This window comes from Caretta caretta, chromosome 2 (assembly GCF_965140235.1).
Source record: "Caretta caretta isolate rCarCar2 chromosome 2, rCarCar1.hap1, whole genome shotgun sequence".
NCBI lineage: Eukaryota > Metazoa > Chordata > Testudines > Cheloniidae > Caretta > Caretta caretta.
Window position 1 is genome coordinate 106,635,149 of NC_134207.1, and position 18,549 is coordinate 106,653,697.

The window sequence follows — 18,549 nt, forward strand, 5'->3', positions numbered from 1 at the left end:
TGGTGAGACCTCACCTGGAATGCTGTGTGCAGTTCTGGTCTCCTATGTTTAAGAAGGATGAATTCAAACTGGAACAGGTACAGAGAAGGGCTACTAGGATGATCCGAGGAATGGAAAACCTGTCTTATGAAAAGAGACTCAAGGAGCTTGGCTTGTTTAGCCTAACTAAAAGAAGGTTGAGGGGAGATATGATTGCTCTCTATAAATATATCAGAGGGATAAATACCGGAGAGGGAGAGGAATTATTTAAGCTCAGTACCAATGTGGACACAAGAACAAATGGATATAAACTGGTCATTGGGAGGTTTAGACTTGAAATTAGACAAAGGTTTCTAACCATCAGAGGAGTGAAGTTTTGGAATAGCCTTCCAAGGGAAGCAGTGGGGGCAAAAGACCTATCTGGCTTTAAGATTAAACTCAATAAGTTTATGGAGGAGATGGTATGATGGGATAACATGATTTTGGTAATTTATTGATCTTTAAATATTCATGGTAAATAGGCCCAATGGCCTGTGAAGGGATGTTAGATGGAGTGGGATCTGAGTTACGACAGAAAATTCTTTCCTGGGTATCTGGCTGGTGAATCTTGCCTATATGCTCAGGGTTTAGCTGATAGCCATATTTGGGGTCGGGAAGGAATTTTCCTCCAGGACAGATTGGAAGAGGCCCTGGAGGTTTTTTGCCTTCCTCTGTAGCATGGGGCACGGGTCACTTGCTGGAGGATTCTCTGCTCCTTGAAGTCTTTAAACCATGATTTGAGGACTTGAATAGCTCAGACATAGGTGAGAGGTTTTTCGCAGGAGTGGGTGGGTGAGATTCTGTGGCCTGCGTTGTGCAGAAGGTCGGACTAGATGATCATAATAGTCCCTTCTGACCTTAGTATCTATGAATCTATGAGAGTGATCAGGTAAGGTGAGCTATTACCAGCAGGAGAGCGGGGCTGGGGGGACAGACCTTTTGTAGTTATAATCAAGGTGGGCCATATCCAGCAGTTGACAAGAACGTCTGAGGAACAGTGAGGGGTGGAGGTGGGAAATAAACATGGGGAAATAGTTTTACTTTGTGTAATGACCCATCCACTCCCAGTCTCTAGTCAAGCCTAAGTTAAATTGTATCCAGTTTGCAAATTAATTCCAATTCAGCACTCTCTTGTTGGAGTCTGTTTTTGTAGTTTTTTTGTTGAAGAATTGCCACTTTTAGGTCTGTAATTGAGTGACCAAAGAGACTGAAGTGTTCTCCGACTGGTTTATGAATGTCATAATTCTTGACATCTGATTTGTGTCCATTTATTCTTTTACGTAGAGACTGTCCAGTTTGACCAATGTACATGGCAGAGGGGCATTGCTGGCACATGATGGCATATATCACATTGGTGGATGTGCAGGTGAACGAGCCTCTGATAGTGTGGCTGATGTGATTAGGTCCTATGATGGTGTCCCCGAATAGATATGTGGACACAGTTGGCAACGGGCTTTGTTGCAAGGATAGGTTCCTGGGTTAGTGGTTCTGTTGTGTGGTGTGTGGTTGCTGGTGCGTATTTAGTTCAAATTGGGGGGCTGTCTGTAAGCAAGGACTGGCCTGTCTCCCAAGATCTGTGAGAGTGATGAGTCATCCTTCAGGATAGGTTGTAGATCCTTGATGATGCGTTGGAGAGGTTTTAGCTTGGGGCTGAAGGTGATGGCTAGTGGCATTCTGTTATTTTCTTTGTTGGGCCTGTCCCGTAGTAGGTGACTTCTGGGTACTCTTCTGGCTCTGTCAATCTGTTTCTTCACTTCAGCAGGTGGGTACTGTAGTTGTAAGAATGCTTGATAGAGATCTTGTAGGTGTTTGTCTCTGTCTGAGGGGTTGGAGTAAATGCGGTTGTATTGTAGAGCTTGGCTGTAGACAATGGATCGTGTGGTGTGGTCTGGATGAAAGCTGGAGGCATGTAGGTAGGCATAGCGGTCAGTTGGTTTCCGGTATAGGGTTGTGTTTATGTGACCATCGCTTATTAGCACCGTAGTGTCCAGGAAGTGCATCTCTTGTGTGGGCTGGCCCAGGCTGAGGTTGATGGTGGGATGGAAATTGTTGAAATCATGGTGGAATTCCTCAAGAGTTTTTTTCCATGGGTCCAGATGATGAAATTATTCAGTTTCTATTAGGCTCATTAATAGGGCAGTTTACTAACCATGTAAATGGTTTCTGTGAAATGCCATGCTGTGATGTGACAGAGTGTGGTGAGTGACTTTGGCTTGAAATTGAACAGTAGTACTAGATGATGATATATTGAGTAATATAAAGATCATGTTTTGTTGTAAGCATCTTACTAAGAAACAGAAAGACACACACACATACTTTAAGTACAATAGTTTCTAAAGCAATGTGTTTAAGTCGTGAAGTGTCTTCTGCTCTTTTTTTTTTAAACATAAATGTTATTGGTTCACAGACACAATGATAGTAACAGTGGGTATCCTAAGCATCACCTAAATGATAAGCAAAACCTGAGAAGAGGATGTAGCACAACAGTGTCCTAATGAGATTAATGAGCTGAGACCAAACATGTCAGGTTTTTGGTTTTTTTTTTAAACTCCCCCTCTCTGTCAAAACAAAACAAACCACTCCCACATGTACTCACTTGAGATATTGGTACTGTACAGGACAATCTGTTTATTCAGCTGCTCTTTTAAGAGTAAATAATACTGACAATCTAAGAACTGTGAGATTGTGGGGGGGTGGGGGGGTGTTGGTCAGTTCTGAATTTCCAGCTGTTTCATAGGATGTTTGTTGTACAGAAAATTCTCAAGGAGGCAGATGCCAAGATTTTGTTTTATTGTCTTTAAATGTTACGTAGCTGCATGAGTGTGACATGTGTCTTCTCAGCCTTCAGGCAGGTTTGGTTCTGCCATAGCAGTACTGGACTTCAATGAGGATGGAGTACCAGACATGGCGGTGGGAGCACCTTCTGTAGGATCACAGCATCTCACTTACACTGTAAGAGCCTTTTATTTAAAACAACATCTGGTTTGTTTATGTTCCAAATAACAGCATTAAAGAGAGACCCTCTCACATTATTCAGGGTCAATAAGGTAGCTGGCAGCTTGCTGGTGGTTCCCAATCTGGATCTTGTTTTGTGAACGCTGAGGCTGCTGCTGGCCACCGAGATAAGCCAGCTGCTTTCTGTACCCTGGCTGCAGCGCAGGCAGGAGGGGGTGAAGGAGGCATTGTGCACTGTGGGGCCCTCAGGAAACTGCAGGGGTGGTTGGGATCTGGCAGAGGGGAGGAGGAGGAGGTGACACCAAACCCCAGCCCAGGGAGAGAGCGGTGGGGGGTGTCCAGTGCAGCCTGGCTCCTTTCCTTCCCTGCCAGTGCCCAGTGATGCCATCCTGGGCTGGAGGCGACTCCTGCCATCACCTGCCCTTCCACACAGACAGCAGCAGCAGCCTGGTAGAGTGGCTTCCTGCACATGCCATTGGCAGTGGGAGCTGAGGAGCACAGACAGGGTGCATGGGCTCAGCCCACTCCGGACAGCCCAAGCTACCTGCTGAAAGTGTGGGAGGGATTGCACTGAAGAAGGCGCAGAGAGTGATTGTGAGGTCATGCGGCTTGTGCCCCCACCCCCAGCCCCACCCTCCTGCATCAACTCTGCTGACAGGGTTCACACCAGAACCTTTAAATTGTGCCCCCTCCCACCACTATCAACAGTTATGTGTGGCCTCTGTTAAAAGGCCCAGGAGTACGGAACTCACTGTCAGAAGAAGAACAAGCACTAACCCTAAGCCCACCACTTCGCCAAGGCTTTCCCACAACATTCTCACAACCATTCGTTAACAAAAAACCAACAACTCTAAGCCCAGGGCTGGCCCACAACATTTTGGCACCTGAGGCGGGGAGCTCAAATGATGCCCCCATGTCTCCTGGCTTGGGCCAAAACTCTGAAAGATCTTAATTCTGCCTTCTTCCCGTTCTACTCCTCTCATGGTACTGCTCTGCTACCTACCCCAATAAAGGAGAACTAACAACTTTTAAAATGCCTTGTTCAAAAATTTTAGGTAACACTTACATTTGCTGTTCAGGCATTAGAAAGTTAGCTTCTCTTGTCTGCATAGTAAACACTGGCATTTTTATCTGTTTGAATAATCAAAGTGGTGCTTTCCATGCCTTCTGGGTTGCAAAGATTTGAACTGCTTCCTTTGGAGTTGATCCTGCTGAAATGTATTTTGAAAGGGCTTTCAGTTCATCATCTAAATCACTCTCATCAATGTTGCGCATGTCATCATGTGTCAACACTGTCTCTAGTGCCCTGCATTGCTGGTGTAGGTGTTCTTCAGGTATAGTGAGGAGTTTTGGAATATCATACAACATCCCAAATATACGGCTGTGCTCCTTGAGCTGCATGAAACGTTCTTCAACTGACTGTATTGCACAATCTAGCACCTGGTTAAAGAATTCAACTTTGAATTGTTGTTTGGGGTCTCTTATGGGATTATCCCATGCCTCGTAATCAAAATGTCGTCTTCTTCGATGACTCTTGTGTTCTTGAATGGGTGGGAAAATAGCTTCAGTGTGATGTTCCTCTGCCAACTTTTGTGCACTCTTCAGAACGTTTTGAAATCCCTCATCTGACTGGTAAGACTGTAGGTATGACTTTGCTTTGTCCAGTTGTTCCATTGCTCCAGATATATCAAGGTCAACACCTGGGAGTCTCTTGCTTACAACATTTATTTCAAAGAGTATGTCATGCCACAACACTAAGCCACACAGAAATTTGAAGTTATGTATGTTTCTGGTGATTCCATTTTCCTCTGCCACTGTTCTCCCACGAACAGTTCCTGTCATAGCATTATACTTCATAATGGCAACTATGGCATCATCTATCAGTTTGGTGTTTTATAGGCTTTGTCGCCTCCCTTGACTTTCCCATCGTGTGGCACTCAGTGGTTTCAGTGTCAGAGAGGATGTTTCTAGATGTTGCTTCAAAATTTGCAATCGATGAGTTGATGCAGAGATAAGTACATAGATTGCTTTGAATTACATTAAAAAATTCAGCAGCCTCACTAGAAGAAGCTGATGTTGCATCACTGACCACCAAGTTCAATGAATGAGAACTGCATGGGACAAAAAAAGCTCGAGGGTTTAACTCTCGGATCCATGTCTGTGCTCCTCTGTTCTTTCCTCTCATGTTGGCATCATTATTGTAGCCCTGACCTCTGATGTCAGCTATCGCAATTCCCATATCTTCCAGCTTTTGTCATACCAGCTCCTGTAGTATCATTAATGTTAATAAATTCTAGAAAATGCTGTCTGACAGTCACCATTGCAGGGACATTTTCACTACGTTCTGTTGTTGTTACAAAACACACCATTAAAGTCATTTGTTCCATATGGCTGATGTCTGGTGCAGGGCCGGCTCCAGCGTTTTTGCCACCCCAAGCGGCAAAAAAAACCCAAAACTTGCCGCTGAATGGGGAGGCGGAATCCTGCCCGCTGAACACGGAGGTGGAGTGGTCATGCGGCCACCGAATTGTTGATGGTGACCGAGGAAGAGTCGTGTCCCCGCTGCCGAATTGCCACCGAGCGCGAAACACGCTGTGATGGAGTGGCTGCTGAATTGCCACCACCACCGAGGGCGGACTGCCGCCCCAGAGCCCAACATCCTTCCGTCCCTTTACATTTGCTGCCCCAGGCACCTGCTTGGTTTGCTGGTGCCTGGAGCTGGCCCTGGTCAGGTGTGCAGTCCAGAATAACAGAGTAATATCTTGCTGACTTCAGATCTGCCACAATCTTCTGTTTGACTTTTGTTGCCAGTAACTGTATGATCTCATTTTGAATCGTTTTTCCAAGATAATGGTGTATGTACATTTCTTGGGTGGTGACTCTTCTTAGCTGCTCCTGGAGTACAGCATCAAACTCAGCCATCAACTCCACAATTTTAAAGAAGTTTCCATTGTTTGGCACATACAGCTGATCTGAAGTGCCACGCAGTGCTAGGTTTTGGGTAGCAAGCATTCTCACAATGGCAATGAGCCTTTTCAGAACATTTTGCCAGTAAAGAGACTCTGATGCAATCTTCTCTTGATGCTGATCATCTATGGTGGCCTTTAACCTTAGTCTCATCTCAAGCTCTTTCCACCTATGGAATGCTCTCTGGTGATTTGCTGCCTTCTCATGGCATGTCAGATTTCTAGACAGATTTTTCCAGTCCTTCATTCCGGTAGAACCCAATGTGGTTGGAACATTAGAATGGAAGAGTTTGCAACAACAACAGTATGCAGCATTCTGGGTTTTTGCGTACATAAGCCATGGCCTCTCCACTTTGTCACCATTGGGGATTTCACGCCAATAATGTGTTGGATGGAAACTTCTATTTTCATTGTCTTTGGGGAACATGAAATTTTTCGCTTGCTGTGGCCCATGCAGTACAAGGAAGTCCCTCAGGCTATTGCTCAAGTGGGTCCACAGTCCTGGATCATCTAGACTTAAGGAACTAAACTCAGCAGCAGCTGTTTCTTGCGCCTCCACCACACTCTTCTCTGATCTACACTTTTCTTCAGGAATGTGCATGGTTACATCCATTTGAGATGGAGATATGGATGCTGCAGTAGCTGCCAGGTCACCTGCACTCTGACTAACTGGAAGATCAGGCATCTCCTCACCACTCACATCCTCACTGGGGCCGGAAGACACATTTATGTCTGTGTATCTCAGGAGAGCTCCTTCCTGCTTAGATAGAAAAGCTTCCTTTGCTTTCTTTCTTTTTCTGAATGCTGCCCCAGAGGGGCGTTTTCTTCTTTCACTCATGACTGCTGTTCTGTGCCAGCTATAGTGGCTCTCAACACTCAATTGAAGGGGACAAATAAGCAGGCTGGTAGCAGGACCTGAGTGAGGGAAGATATCAGCGGTTTCAAGGGCCTAACTGGCTCCTACTACTTCAGTTGACTGCCTGTTCTCCTCAAGTGGGTTCAGGGAAGCAGTAGGAAACAGGAAGCTCCCTGAGAAGCTGGTGTTAATCAGTCCAGATTCCTGGGGGTACTAGAGAGGTACATAAGAGGCTCCTTCTCCTCTCTCTCCCTGCAGCTCCTGCTGCTTTCTGTTATTCCCTCTCACCTTTTCTCTTGCCTGCCTGTTATGTCTCTTGTGCCCTTCTTCCTCCAGCACAGCACTCCACCATCTCTGTGCATCTAGAGCAGAGAGAATACATATGCCCCAGCAGCAAACAAAATTTTCTACACTCTGGGTCCTAGTGGTGCCCTCCCACAGTCTGGCACCTGAGGCGCCGCCTCAGTTCGCCTCATGGTAAGGCCAGCCGTGTTGATGTAGCTGAGGTTGACGTACTTAGAGGTAGTTTCCGCGAGGTTCACACTATGATATGTCGATGGGAGACAGAAAAATGTGGGCTATATGAATTCTGCCCTCTGCCCCATGAGTGCAGAATCCCCCCAGGAGAAATATTCATAAGGGGTTCAGCCCCTTTTCCTTATCTGAACTTCCACGCCCTACTTATGTTGGAGTTCCCAGGTGCTATAGGTTAATTAACTGGGTACATCATATTCATGAGCATTTACGTCAACTGGTTGCCATAATATTACTGCTGTCAGACCTTGCGAGTTTCAGTTAAACATATTATGCATATTGTTTAAACATACCTTCTTAGAATATCAGTAACTTATGTGGTTTCTCACTTCACACAAGCCAACTGACTTACTTTTATTTACTGCTATAAAATAACTGACTTGCCTGTCAGTTATTTATGTCAAGCAAAACCATAGGCCTTGATTAGTTATGTCAGGGGTTGGTAACCTTTCAGAAGTGGTGGGCTGAGTCTTCATTTATTCACTCTAATTTAAGGTTTTGCGTGCCAGTCATACATTTTAACCTTTTTAGAAGGTCTCTCTCTATAAGTGTATAATATATAACAAAACTATTGTTGTATGTAAAGTAAATAAAGTTTTAAAAATGTTTAAGAAGCTTCATTTAAAATTAAATTAAAATGCAGAGCCCCCCCCGGACTGGTGGCCAGGACCCGGGCAGTGTGAGTGTCACTGAAAATCAGCTTGCGTGCCGCCTTTGGCACGCGTGCCATAACCCCTGAGTTATGCTAAGCTGTTTACATTACAGGCCCTAACACTGTTGATTCTCTACTTGTGTTACAGCCTCAGTCAATACTTATACTTACAGCTGGCTGCAGAGGCCATTTTCACCCGCCACTCATAGAGCTGACATACTGCATCAGATCTTTTCTATATTCTTCCAGTTGGTGTCATCTTGCAGTGGGATAATGGCTGTTATGTTTACATGTGGCTTGGTTGCCAGTATTGCTTTGTCACATTGCCTGATACAAACTACAGCCCAAATTTTCAAACTTGACTGCCTCAACTTAGGCACGTAGATCTATTTTGGGTGCCTAAATAAGTGGTCTGATTTTTCAGAAATGCCCCGAGCAGCCCCCATTTAAGTCAATTGATGTTCCAGCTGCTCAGCACTACTGGAAAATCAGGTGGTGCTTATTTACCTGCCTAAATATGGATTTAAGTGCTTACATTAGGCCTCCACATTTGGAAAATTTGATACTACACATCTCTTGTTGCCTACAGACTGTACCACTGCCTTAAGTTATTGTGAACTACACTGCAAGCTGCGTGAATGTTTTATTTATATTTAATGATATTACCTATTGTCCTTATCAAGTAACATAATGAAAACTCCCTTATTTGTTGAAACGAGCATGTTGATTCTCCCCCCCTGCCACTGCAAACTCTAGATGGATGATTTGGTCATCACATTTAAGTCTTAGATTTGGGATGGAAGATACACAATACCTTGTGGGCTCTGATGGTAAGAAAAATGCAGCCTAACTAATGGTCTTCACAGAGTTAGTCGTTTCTCTAACTTGTACTATTAAGTCCATATTTGGCACTGGTGTATACATTCTCAAAGGATTTTTTCCCCCCTCTGTTTAGGGTGCTGTGTATGTATATCTGGGCACTGCAGGAAGAGGCCTGTCACCTTGGCCAAACATTACCATAATTTGCCAGGTACATTTACTAGTAAGAAGGACAATCCAAAACTGCAGAACTGGGGACTGAAGGAGGGGGGCAGATCACTATACCATTTTATTCAGTATTGTTCCATCCCTTCATGCTGTTGTCCGGGGGATGCATATGAGACAAGCAAACTAATTTTTAGTTACACAGGGACCACAAGGTTAGCAGCGGCAGTAGAAAGGAAACATGACAGTTCATATGACAAGGAAATTCAGGTGCAATAACTGCTGTTTAGAGCCTTTTTCATAAGGCTGCTGGTAAGATAAGCTGTCTACATTCTGCAGACCTTCAATTGCCCAGGACCAGAGGTTCAATTTTACTACCACATGCTTCAGGACAGCATCCCTGAAGTCAAATGGCAGGAGGAGGCAGAGTGGGGGGGAAACAGTTTGCCCACACTGCTACTCTAAAGCCTTCATTACTGGGGATACTGTAGAGATGTTGGCCCAGATCTTCAAAGATATTTAGACACCTAACTTCTACTGAAATCAGTGGGAGTTAGGTGCCGAAATACCTTTAAGGATCTCGGGCATTGCTAGCCTCTTACTACTCACCATGAGAAAGGATGTCAAAATCAGGCCCTGTAATTGCAAGGGAATATATATTTGTACATTTGTCAGAGGCCACAAATAAAAAGAAATGCCTCATTGTACTTCTGCCTTGTCTCTTTGTCGAATGGTCATGTCTATTTGAGTGCATGTACTGTAGGATAGCAAGGAGGAGGGCTAAGTGGACTCCCTATTCTCCAATTTAAAAAAAAACAAAACCCCAAAACAACCCCCAAACAACTTGGTTACAAGATGGGAGGGTGATTGATCAGGAGTATTCAAAATTAACTCTTTAGAAGAGATATAAAGTAACATAAAGCAAGTAGACAATTACAATGCTGCTTTCCACTTTAAAGTTTTGATTGAGGTATTGTCTCTTGCAGCACACATTCTGTAACCTTGGATGGTCACTGCTGGCTGCTGATATTGATGGGGATGGAAAGTCTGATCTGGTTGCCGGTTCTCCTTTTGCACCTGGCGGTGGGGAGCAGAGAGGATTTGTACTTGCATTTTATTCTCACTTCAACAGGAGTGACAAAGGTAATATTTACTGAGTAAATTGACATGTCCATATTTTATGTGGCTATATTTGTGGTTTTAATTTGACACTTTTGTTTTAATTTGAATCCTTTGTTATTGAAACCCGAGCAACCTATTATTGTCGCAGAGTCTCGAAAGGTTTATGTGCACTCTGGAAGTAAAGAAATAAATACATAAAAATAGGCTTCTAGTATTTACATTGCCTTACCTGGATTTCTACTGTCCCCACTGAAGAAAATTTAAAATTAATTTATTTCTGAGTATTTGATGATTAACAAAAGTCAGCCTATTGCAATAATATTGTAAGTGCTTTGTATGCTAAGTAAGTAATTTTGCACATACCTCAGCCTAATTGTATGAGTATTAATTCCAAGGTTAGTGCACGTAGTTCCCAAGGCAAACAGAAGTGTACATCATAAGAATGGGGGTAGGGGAAAACAGTCTCCTCAGAATTTAGGCCCTGGATCTGCAAACACTTGAGCACGTGTATAACTTTACTCAGATGAGTCGTAGTGCTATTAGTCAACAGCAAGAGCTGTTTAGTGCTTGCAGAAAAGTACAGAACTTGGCTGTGAGACAGAAATGAATGGTTAGCAGCGTGGAAGGAATGCTTATCAATGAGTGCTGCTAGGTAGTAATGGTAGCCCCTTGCATCAGGAGGGGTCTACCTGGATTTTTCTCTCAAATTGGCAAGGGCCTGAGAGTATCACAAGATTATTCATTCGTGCCATGCTAAGAGCTCCTTCATGTGGCAAAAGGGGAATGCTGCAAGTGAGCACTGTAACTACATGGTAAGGGTCAAACTGGATTATTGTGGGATGGGAAGAGGTGAGCTAGAAAAAGAGGTTGAAGCCTAGAGCTGGAGAAGGTCAGCATGAATATGTAGGGATGCAAAACTTCACCAGCTGAGGTTTGGTTTTTGCATAATCAAATTTAGATCAGAGTCCTATTGTTTTCAAAACCAGGGTTTGTAGATGGGGAAGGCTTTCAGCTAAATTTGTACTAATTTTGACGCATATCTATTTCAAATAAGGATGGAAGCAACTGGGCGATGCTTTTGAATTCACAAATCTTTGTCAGCTGAAGTCTGCGTAAAACCAAAACCCAGGAGTGACTTGAATTAAGATCTCATTTATTTGAACTTTGGATTCAGATAAATGGTTTCAGTTTTATCTCTGTTCTAGAGAAGACATTTCAGTTCCATTCAAACTGGTTTGGTATCTCCTGTATTCCTGCCTTTAGAAGTTGAAAGCATCCCATAGGTTGTGTTTGGGTGACTTAGAGCCAAGATTTCACCACCAAACACAGCGGCTGAGTACTGCTTTGCCACCACAGTGTATTATGAAATTAATGATAACTGGTACCATACCATGGGAAGAGTAACCCAATCAAAACAGAAGTGTCTATTGCTAGATTGAAACGTGGTAGATTTCAGAAACTGATAATCAATGTTTTAGCTTTGGTGAACATCCCAACTTAACCTTTGTCTTGTTTGATCCTATCTGTCAGGGCTGCTGTCAGTAGAGGATGCCAACTGGATGGTGAAGGGGGAAAAGAACTATGCCTGGTTTGGATATTCACTTGTTAGTCACCAGTTGAAGAACAAAACCTTACTGCTGATTGGCAGCCCTACCTGGAAGAGCTGTACTGGGTGTGTTTCTCTTTTATTTGGGAGTTGTACATGATCGTAACACAGTTCCTTTCACAACCTGTGTTTTTTTCCCCTATAGTCTTTAAGATCTACAGTAGAGTAATATTGTTTCAGTAAGTTTACCTGTGGAACTCCACTCTTTGGGGACAATAATATGTCATATTTAGAGGAAACTTCAGATTAGTAAATTCAAATTTTTACCTACCTTCTCCTTCTTAACGCTTTTTTCAAAGAAGATGGTCTTCTTCAAAAACAAATTCTTCAAATTTTATAATTTTTAAAAATGCCAGCAGAGAGGCAGTTCTAAACAATCCTACAATGGTAATTAACTAAACTGAATGATACCTACAAGCCTCATGATGGGGCCCCGTTGTGCTAAGTGATGTACAAATATAAAGGTGGACAAGGTCTCTTTTCTGAAAGATCTTACAATAGAACCTCAGAGTTACGAACACCAGAGTTATGAATGGACCAGTCAACCACACATCTCATTTGGAACTGGAAGTACACAATCAGGCAGCAGCAGAGACCTCACCCCAAAATGGGGGACAGCAAATACAGTACAGTGCTATGTTAAACATAAACTACTAATAAAATAAAGGGAAAGCAGCATTTTTCTTCTGCATAGTAAAGTTTCAAAGCTGCATTAAGTCAATGTTCAGTTGTAAACTTTTGAAAGAACAACCATAACGTTTTGTTCAGAATTGAGAACAACCTCCATTCCTGAGGTGTTCATAACTCCGAGGTTCTACTGTAATTCTAATTAGAAACAAGAATGAGAATAATTACCAGATCAGCATTTTGCACACAATGAAAGAAAACAATATTCTGCGTACAAGCAATGCTGTATGTATGTACAAAATACATTTCAAGTTATTACTTTGACTGAAAATAACTGTACTGTGTGTTCTAGTCTAGGTTGTTACATCTCATTGGATACCAAACAGAGTGTTGGAAAGGTGTACGGATATAACCCACCAAGCACACAAAGCTGGTTTTCCGTACCTGGAGACATGGTAGGACCTTTTCTTTAGTATGCTGGGAATTTACAGGTGTGAACTATGTGAAGCCAAATGGTATTCTGTGCAACTGACACGTTTAACAATCAACAGGAGAGGGGCAAACTGGGTTCGTCGCTGGCCAGAGGCTTCCTGTCTGTGGCTGGAATTCCAAGAGAAGTGTTGGTGGTGGGCGCACCTACCTCCGGTATGTTGTTCTGGAAATCGAAACACTTTAGCTATGTACTACCTATGTCTCAAGTGAATGGTAGACTAAGCTAATTGCAGCAAGCTAGAAAATGGACTTAATAGCTACCTTGAATTTATGAGTGCTATATATGATGCTCTCCCTATGGATATCCGAAAGTGCACAGTATACTTTGCACAGCCCCATTTGCCAGAGCCTCGGATTTGTTTAGGGCAAGATTTTTGTATGGAACAGTCTTTTGTTAAGTGCATTCTCAACACATTATTTATGTAACTGATTCATTATTAGGCCATAAATTCCCTGGCACCAATGACAGCGTAAATAAATGGTCAAGACTCACTATATAACTTAGGAGCACACACTTGACACGTGTTCTTGAAGACTGACTTTTTTTCAATGTAGAACAAACACTGTAACTGGAGTAGAATTAATAAAGTATTTGATGGTTTTTGTAAAGTCAGTATGTTTTCGTTTTGTTCAGATCTTTGATAATGCCAGTATTACCTACTGTTAGTACACTACATGTACTAAGCCTATTTCTGTGAGTGCACACATCTGGGGGTCTAATTCTGTCACCCTGGCTTCTTTCAGACAGCACGACTAGGATTGCATTTATATCCTCAGTACTGCACCAAGCTGGAACTGTTCTGATGTATGACTTGACAGATGGTGCCAAACCTTCTTTGCTCAGCACTTTCAGTGGGGACAGGAGGTTCTCTCGCTTTGGAGGAGATGTACACTTAAGTGACCTGGACAATGATGGACTAGGTAAAACAAAGGGGATTTAGATGGTGTGGGTGAAGAGTTTTTTACTTTGAGCAAGAGTAGACTTGCCTCCTACATTGTCATATAAACTCAAAACACATCCCGCTTTATAGATGGACGTAAACATCACAAGATGCTTGACAGCAGAAATCAAACAATTCAGTCATAAGCCAAGAAAACTTCTTAACTTTATCCTTACGCTATGGACAGTTAGTCATTAATGTTCACAGGAATGACTGTATACAGACCAGTGTAAATACCAGCTCTTGTGTTTTGATCTAGTACTATTTCATCTTGACATCATATATCGTCTTTCTGATCATTCACAGATGAAATTATTGTGACATCTCCTCTGCGAACTGAAGACATCACGTCTGTACTGTTTGGAGGGGAGGCTGGACGTGTGTACATCTACAATGGAAACCAGACCACCTCGGGTAATGTGACAGACAACTGCAAATCATGGATTTCTCCTTGTCCTGAGGACTGGGTAAGAAAACTTACCAGTAAAACCAGGAGACAACATGATGACAACTAATTAATTACATCCACTGAAAAGAAAATAATAGATGGTATCTGGAGTCAAGTTTCAGTAAAAACTCCATCTTGTTGCCTTCATCACACAACAACTTGCTCAGGTTCTTAAATCTAGGTAATTTGACCCCTTTTTGGGTTCATGAGCAACCATGCACAAAATTCTGCAATGTGGGAGTAAGGCAGTTTTAATGCATGGGGCCTTTAGTCTGCAAGCGAAATACACTCTAAGAAGGTGGTTCTGCTAACAGCTTCTCCCTTTCTTTCTTTTGTTTCAGGCACAATATGTTCTAATTTCTCCTGAAGTGAGTAACTGGAAAATCAATGGCTGAGAGCAAAAAAAAACAATTTTAAACATTCTTTAATTAATGTTCTCAGAGCATAATGAGCTATCTCATTTTACAGGAAAGATCAAGGTTTGGGAGCTCCGTCATCACTGTGAAATCTCAAGGAAAGGTGAGAGAAATGAACACCACTCTTGCCTGCCAGTTTGTTTCTTGCCAACACTTGTCAGTGTCATTTGCATAAATTACTTAGCATAGCACCATTCCCCTGCAGATCCCAAAGTGCTTTACAGAAGCTAATCAAGCTTCCCCATTAAGTCACCCTCTGGGCCAATATTAACCCCATTTTATAGATGGGTAAAATGAGGCAAAGAGGCCACAGCTGTCTAAATTTGGGCAACTGAAAAGGAATCTACTTAAAAAAACCCCCAAATTTGCTCTTAGCAACTTGCCTAAGTCAGCTGCAGACTTGACTCAATCATGTGTTTTAACCACTAGACTACACTCCAACAGCCTGTTATAAGCAATGCCGATGCTCATGACATACTGTAAAATTGGCTCCTGGGAAAATGACTGTGGTCAGTTTATATGCAGTCTTCTATTTTAGTACTTGTTTCCAGTAGCACTATCCATACACGAGGCCCAGTCCTTGCCCTGATAATCTTGGAGGGCCTTCATATGCCCCACTCCTCTCTGCATGACGATATGGGCCTTTGGAGGGAGACAAAGTCTCTGCCTGCATCCAGAGGTGCTGAAACAATTTGTATAGTGGGGGTGCTGAGAGCCATTGAACCAAACTGTAAACCCTGGATATGATGGAAACCACTTCAAGCCAGGGGGTGTTGCAGCAGCCCCTGCACTCCTAGTTACAGCAGTATGCCTGCATCTGTGTGACACGAGTGTTTGTTTTTTCATTTGCCTTTACTCTGTACTTTGAGGTTGGTCCAGTGGCTGTTTATATAAATGGACTCCGGGACTTTGGGGTCCTGCCCATTTTCCTCATTGTCAGTAATCATTTGAGGAGATGATTGCTCATCTCTGCAGTGATCCTTACCCAAATGTTGGTTGATTTTACTCACCAAACAGCCTTTAGGAAAAAGCAGCTGGAATCTGAACTGCTTCCAATCTAAGAGAAGGGGCCATTTTTCATATGACAAACACCTTATGAAACAAGCACCATAGAATCATAGAATATCAGGGTTGGAAGGGACCCCTGAAGGTCATCTAGTCCAACCCCCTGCTCGAAGCAGGACCAATTCCCAGTTAAATCATCCCAGCCAGGGCTTTGTCAAGCCTGACCTTAAAAACCTCTAAGGAAGGAGATTCCACCACCTCCCTAGGTAACGCATTCCTGGCTTTCATGGTGTGGATTAGAGAAGGCTGGTCTACAAGCAAATGGTTCCCTTTTCTTTTTCAGGTCTTGTCTCCACTAGAAAGGGTTTGCTGGCATAGGCATACTGGCTAACCCGTGTAGCAGAGATGCAGCTTTTAGCAAGAGTGCTTTTGGCAGTGTAGCTTATCTTAGTTCCCTGAGTAAATATGCAATACCAGCAAAAGGACTTTGTTGGTACAACTATGCCTGTGCTAGGGTTTTGCTGGGCATATCTATATTGGCTGGGGAGAGGGATCCCCCCTCCCTGGCACTCCTGACATAGCCATGGTGGCAAAGTCTCCTCAGTGACGCAGTTGAATTTTGTTAACCTCCGTTTTGTATCTTTGCAGAGAGAAGTTGTAGTAGCTGCTGAGAGAAGTTCGGTGAAAGCGAGACTGAGTGGAAGGCTTTTTATGTATACCCTTTAAATGTTCAAATGTTCTTTTGCTGAGTCTGGGTATATGCCTGATTTCAGTAGCAGATCCCCCAGTATCTATGGTGTTCTCCTTCACTCCTCCCTCTGCCATGCTAACAAACAGGATGTAGCTAAAAAGAAGACATAAGCAGCAGAAAGGAAATTGGGGTTGATTTGGAAAAAAAAAAAAAAAGACGGGGAATACTAACTGTCACGGTCCATCCATCCAGCTTTAGAATTGCAAACCAATTAAAAACCTCTATCCATGGAAGTCAGAAGGCTAAATAACTCAGCCATACAAAAAGCAGCATGAAGGGAGCCAAAACATCAACCTAGCATCAATCCAGGCAACTTATGAGGGAGGCTGGTTCCAGCAGACCTATTTCGCTGTTTGAGGAAAAGTGCAGCACCCCTAGTTGATATCATCACTTAAATATGTGCATGTGTACAAACACCTTTAACTCTGTCATCGTACACCTTCCCAAACTCCTCCTGTACACTAGCATCCCCCGAATACCCTCTATCTTACATCATGGACATTTCTAATACAGCCAACAAGCTCTCCAATCAGCACCCACTGCTCTCCAGCTCACCCACTTATCACCCAGACATACTAGCAGCTTCGGTCAGATGTGGTGGTCCAGGCATGCTGCAGCCAGAGCCGGTACGAAGGGGGTGCATAGGTAACTAAGCTCGTCTTTGCACCCTATTTTGCTCCTTGCCTTCCAGCGGCCTTATACGGCCTGCTTAGTGCCCCAAAGGACTAAACCATATCCAAGGATCACCATAGCAGCACCTTGGCTGCAACTTCTATGTCAGCAGCAGGGATAAGGACTTGGTGTAGGACTCTCTACACCACACGTGCAACCCTCATGTTTAGGGTAATGCTCTCTGGGCTGGATAGACTGGCACTGCAGTGATCTTCTGCCAACCGCGTTGCACTGAGTGGCTCTGCTGTACCAGATCATCTGCTGTCTTGCTGCTTTATCCTCCATGGAAAGAAAGTTCCTCAACTTTGCTCCTTATCCCACAACCCTGCGTCTTATTTTCCAACTGCAGTCCAGAAACCACCAATCTTGAGTCCGAAATACAATCTACCCCATCCACCCTCCCCTTCTGCCGGGGACCAGAAATCCCATTGTACTTCCTGTATTCAACCGCCTGAGACAAGTGGGAGACTCCAACTTAGGACAACAATCCACACATCCATTTTCGTCCCATCCACTCTACACAGCTCAGATAGGAGTACCCCATTCACAGAGCCAGGATAGTATGTTGTTTATCTGAAAGAAAGTATGCTACGTGCCTAGAATGTTACAGAGATACTTGGTGTTGACTTCACTACAGCTGAAGTTGTGCTATAAAGGTATATCTGATAGATGGATGGTAGGCGGTTGCAAAGGGCTAGCAGCAGCTGGATAGCACTTGCCTGTTGAGAGTCTCAGGGGCGATCTGTTAAGGAAGCAGGATGTCTGGCTTCAAGGGGAAGAGAAGGGCAAGGAGCTCAAGGTTGGACTCCACTGGTGATTGTTCCTAATGCTTTTATGTAGAACTCAGTGACTCTGGTAAGTTAAAATCCTGCTCTTATTGTTAATTGTATTATGTGTTCGACTCATGAGTATTGTGGTTTTGAAGGGGTAGGTTAATGCTGAGTGTGTATCCATAAACAATTAAACAACATACTTAAGCAACAGCATATGACCTCGTTGTTTGTGGGTTAGGTCTGCAACCATTGGTGGGTGTATATGTGGGGGAGGGGTCAGAAGTTATGACACTATGATACATTTTTTTTGTGTGGTACAAGCCAGTAGCAAAGTATTGGAGAATTTTAAACAGTAATCATCCTCTTTGGAATACATATATATATGCAAGTCAAAATCTTTCTTACTTTCTCAATGTTTTCAGGAAGCAGTTTTAAAGAATCTTCCAGCTCTTGATAATTCTAGCTTTAAAACAGAAGAGTAAGAGCTGAATTTTAGAATTGCTTCTTTTTTTTTTAAACTACATCATCGTTTGCCATGGCATCCATACTGGGCATAATCGTTTTAACCTACCTAAATAAAGCAATAAAAATCAGAACTAGCAAGAACCAGATAGCTGGACAGCATAAATGAAGAGATTGGTTGAGAGGGAAAGGAGGAGAAAGTACTTAAACAAGAGCACTGTGGCAATAATAGGAAGAGAGCATGTTGTGCTGAACATTACACCCAGGAA

At 43.2% G+C, this 18,549-nt stretch overlaps 1 protein-coding gene across 3 annotated transcripts in view; it reads left to right on the plus strand.

Moving 5' to 3' along the window:
- GPLD1 (glycosylphosphatidylinositol specific phospholipase D1) overlaps nucleotides 1–18,028 on the plus strand; it is a 41,116-nt gene extending 23,088 nt beyond the window's left edge. For all 3 annotated transcript variants that reach the window (XM_048840000.2, XM_075125352.1, XM_075125351.1), the window contains 11 exons: nucleotides 2,860–2,970; nucleotides 8,937–9,011; nucleotides 9,952–10,108; nucleotides 11,618–11,759; nucleotides 12,673–12,775; nucleotides 12,872–12,965; nucleotides 13,557–13,733; nucleotides 14,060–14,220; nucleotides 14,543–14,569; nucleotides 14,670–14,720; nucleotides 16,271–18,028. In XM_048840000.2, the coding sequence (XP_048695957.2) occupies nucleotides 2,860–2,970; nucleotides 8,937–9,011; nucleotides 9,952–10,108; nucleotides 11,618–11,759; nucleotides 12,673–12,775; nucleotides 12,872–12,965; nucleotides 13,557–13,733; nucleotides 14,060–14,220; nucleotides 14,543–14,569; nucleotides 14,670–14,720; nucleotides 16,271–16,348 (1,176 nt within the window). In that variant the 3' untranslated portion in view covers nucleotides 16,349–18,028. The remainder of the gene's footprint in view (nucleotides 1–2,859; nucleotides 2,971–8,936; nucleotides 9,012–9,951; nucleotides 10,109–11,617; nucleotides 11,760–12,672; nucleotides 12,776–12,871; nucleotides 12,966–13,556; nucleotides 13,734–14,059; nucleotides 14,221–14,542; nucleotides 14,570–14,669; nucleotides 14,721–16,270) is intronic.
- Nucleotides 18,029–18,549: the final 521 nt, after the last annotated feature.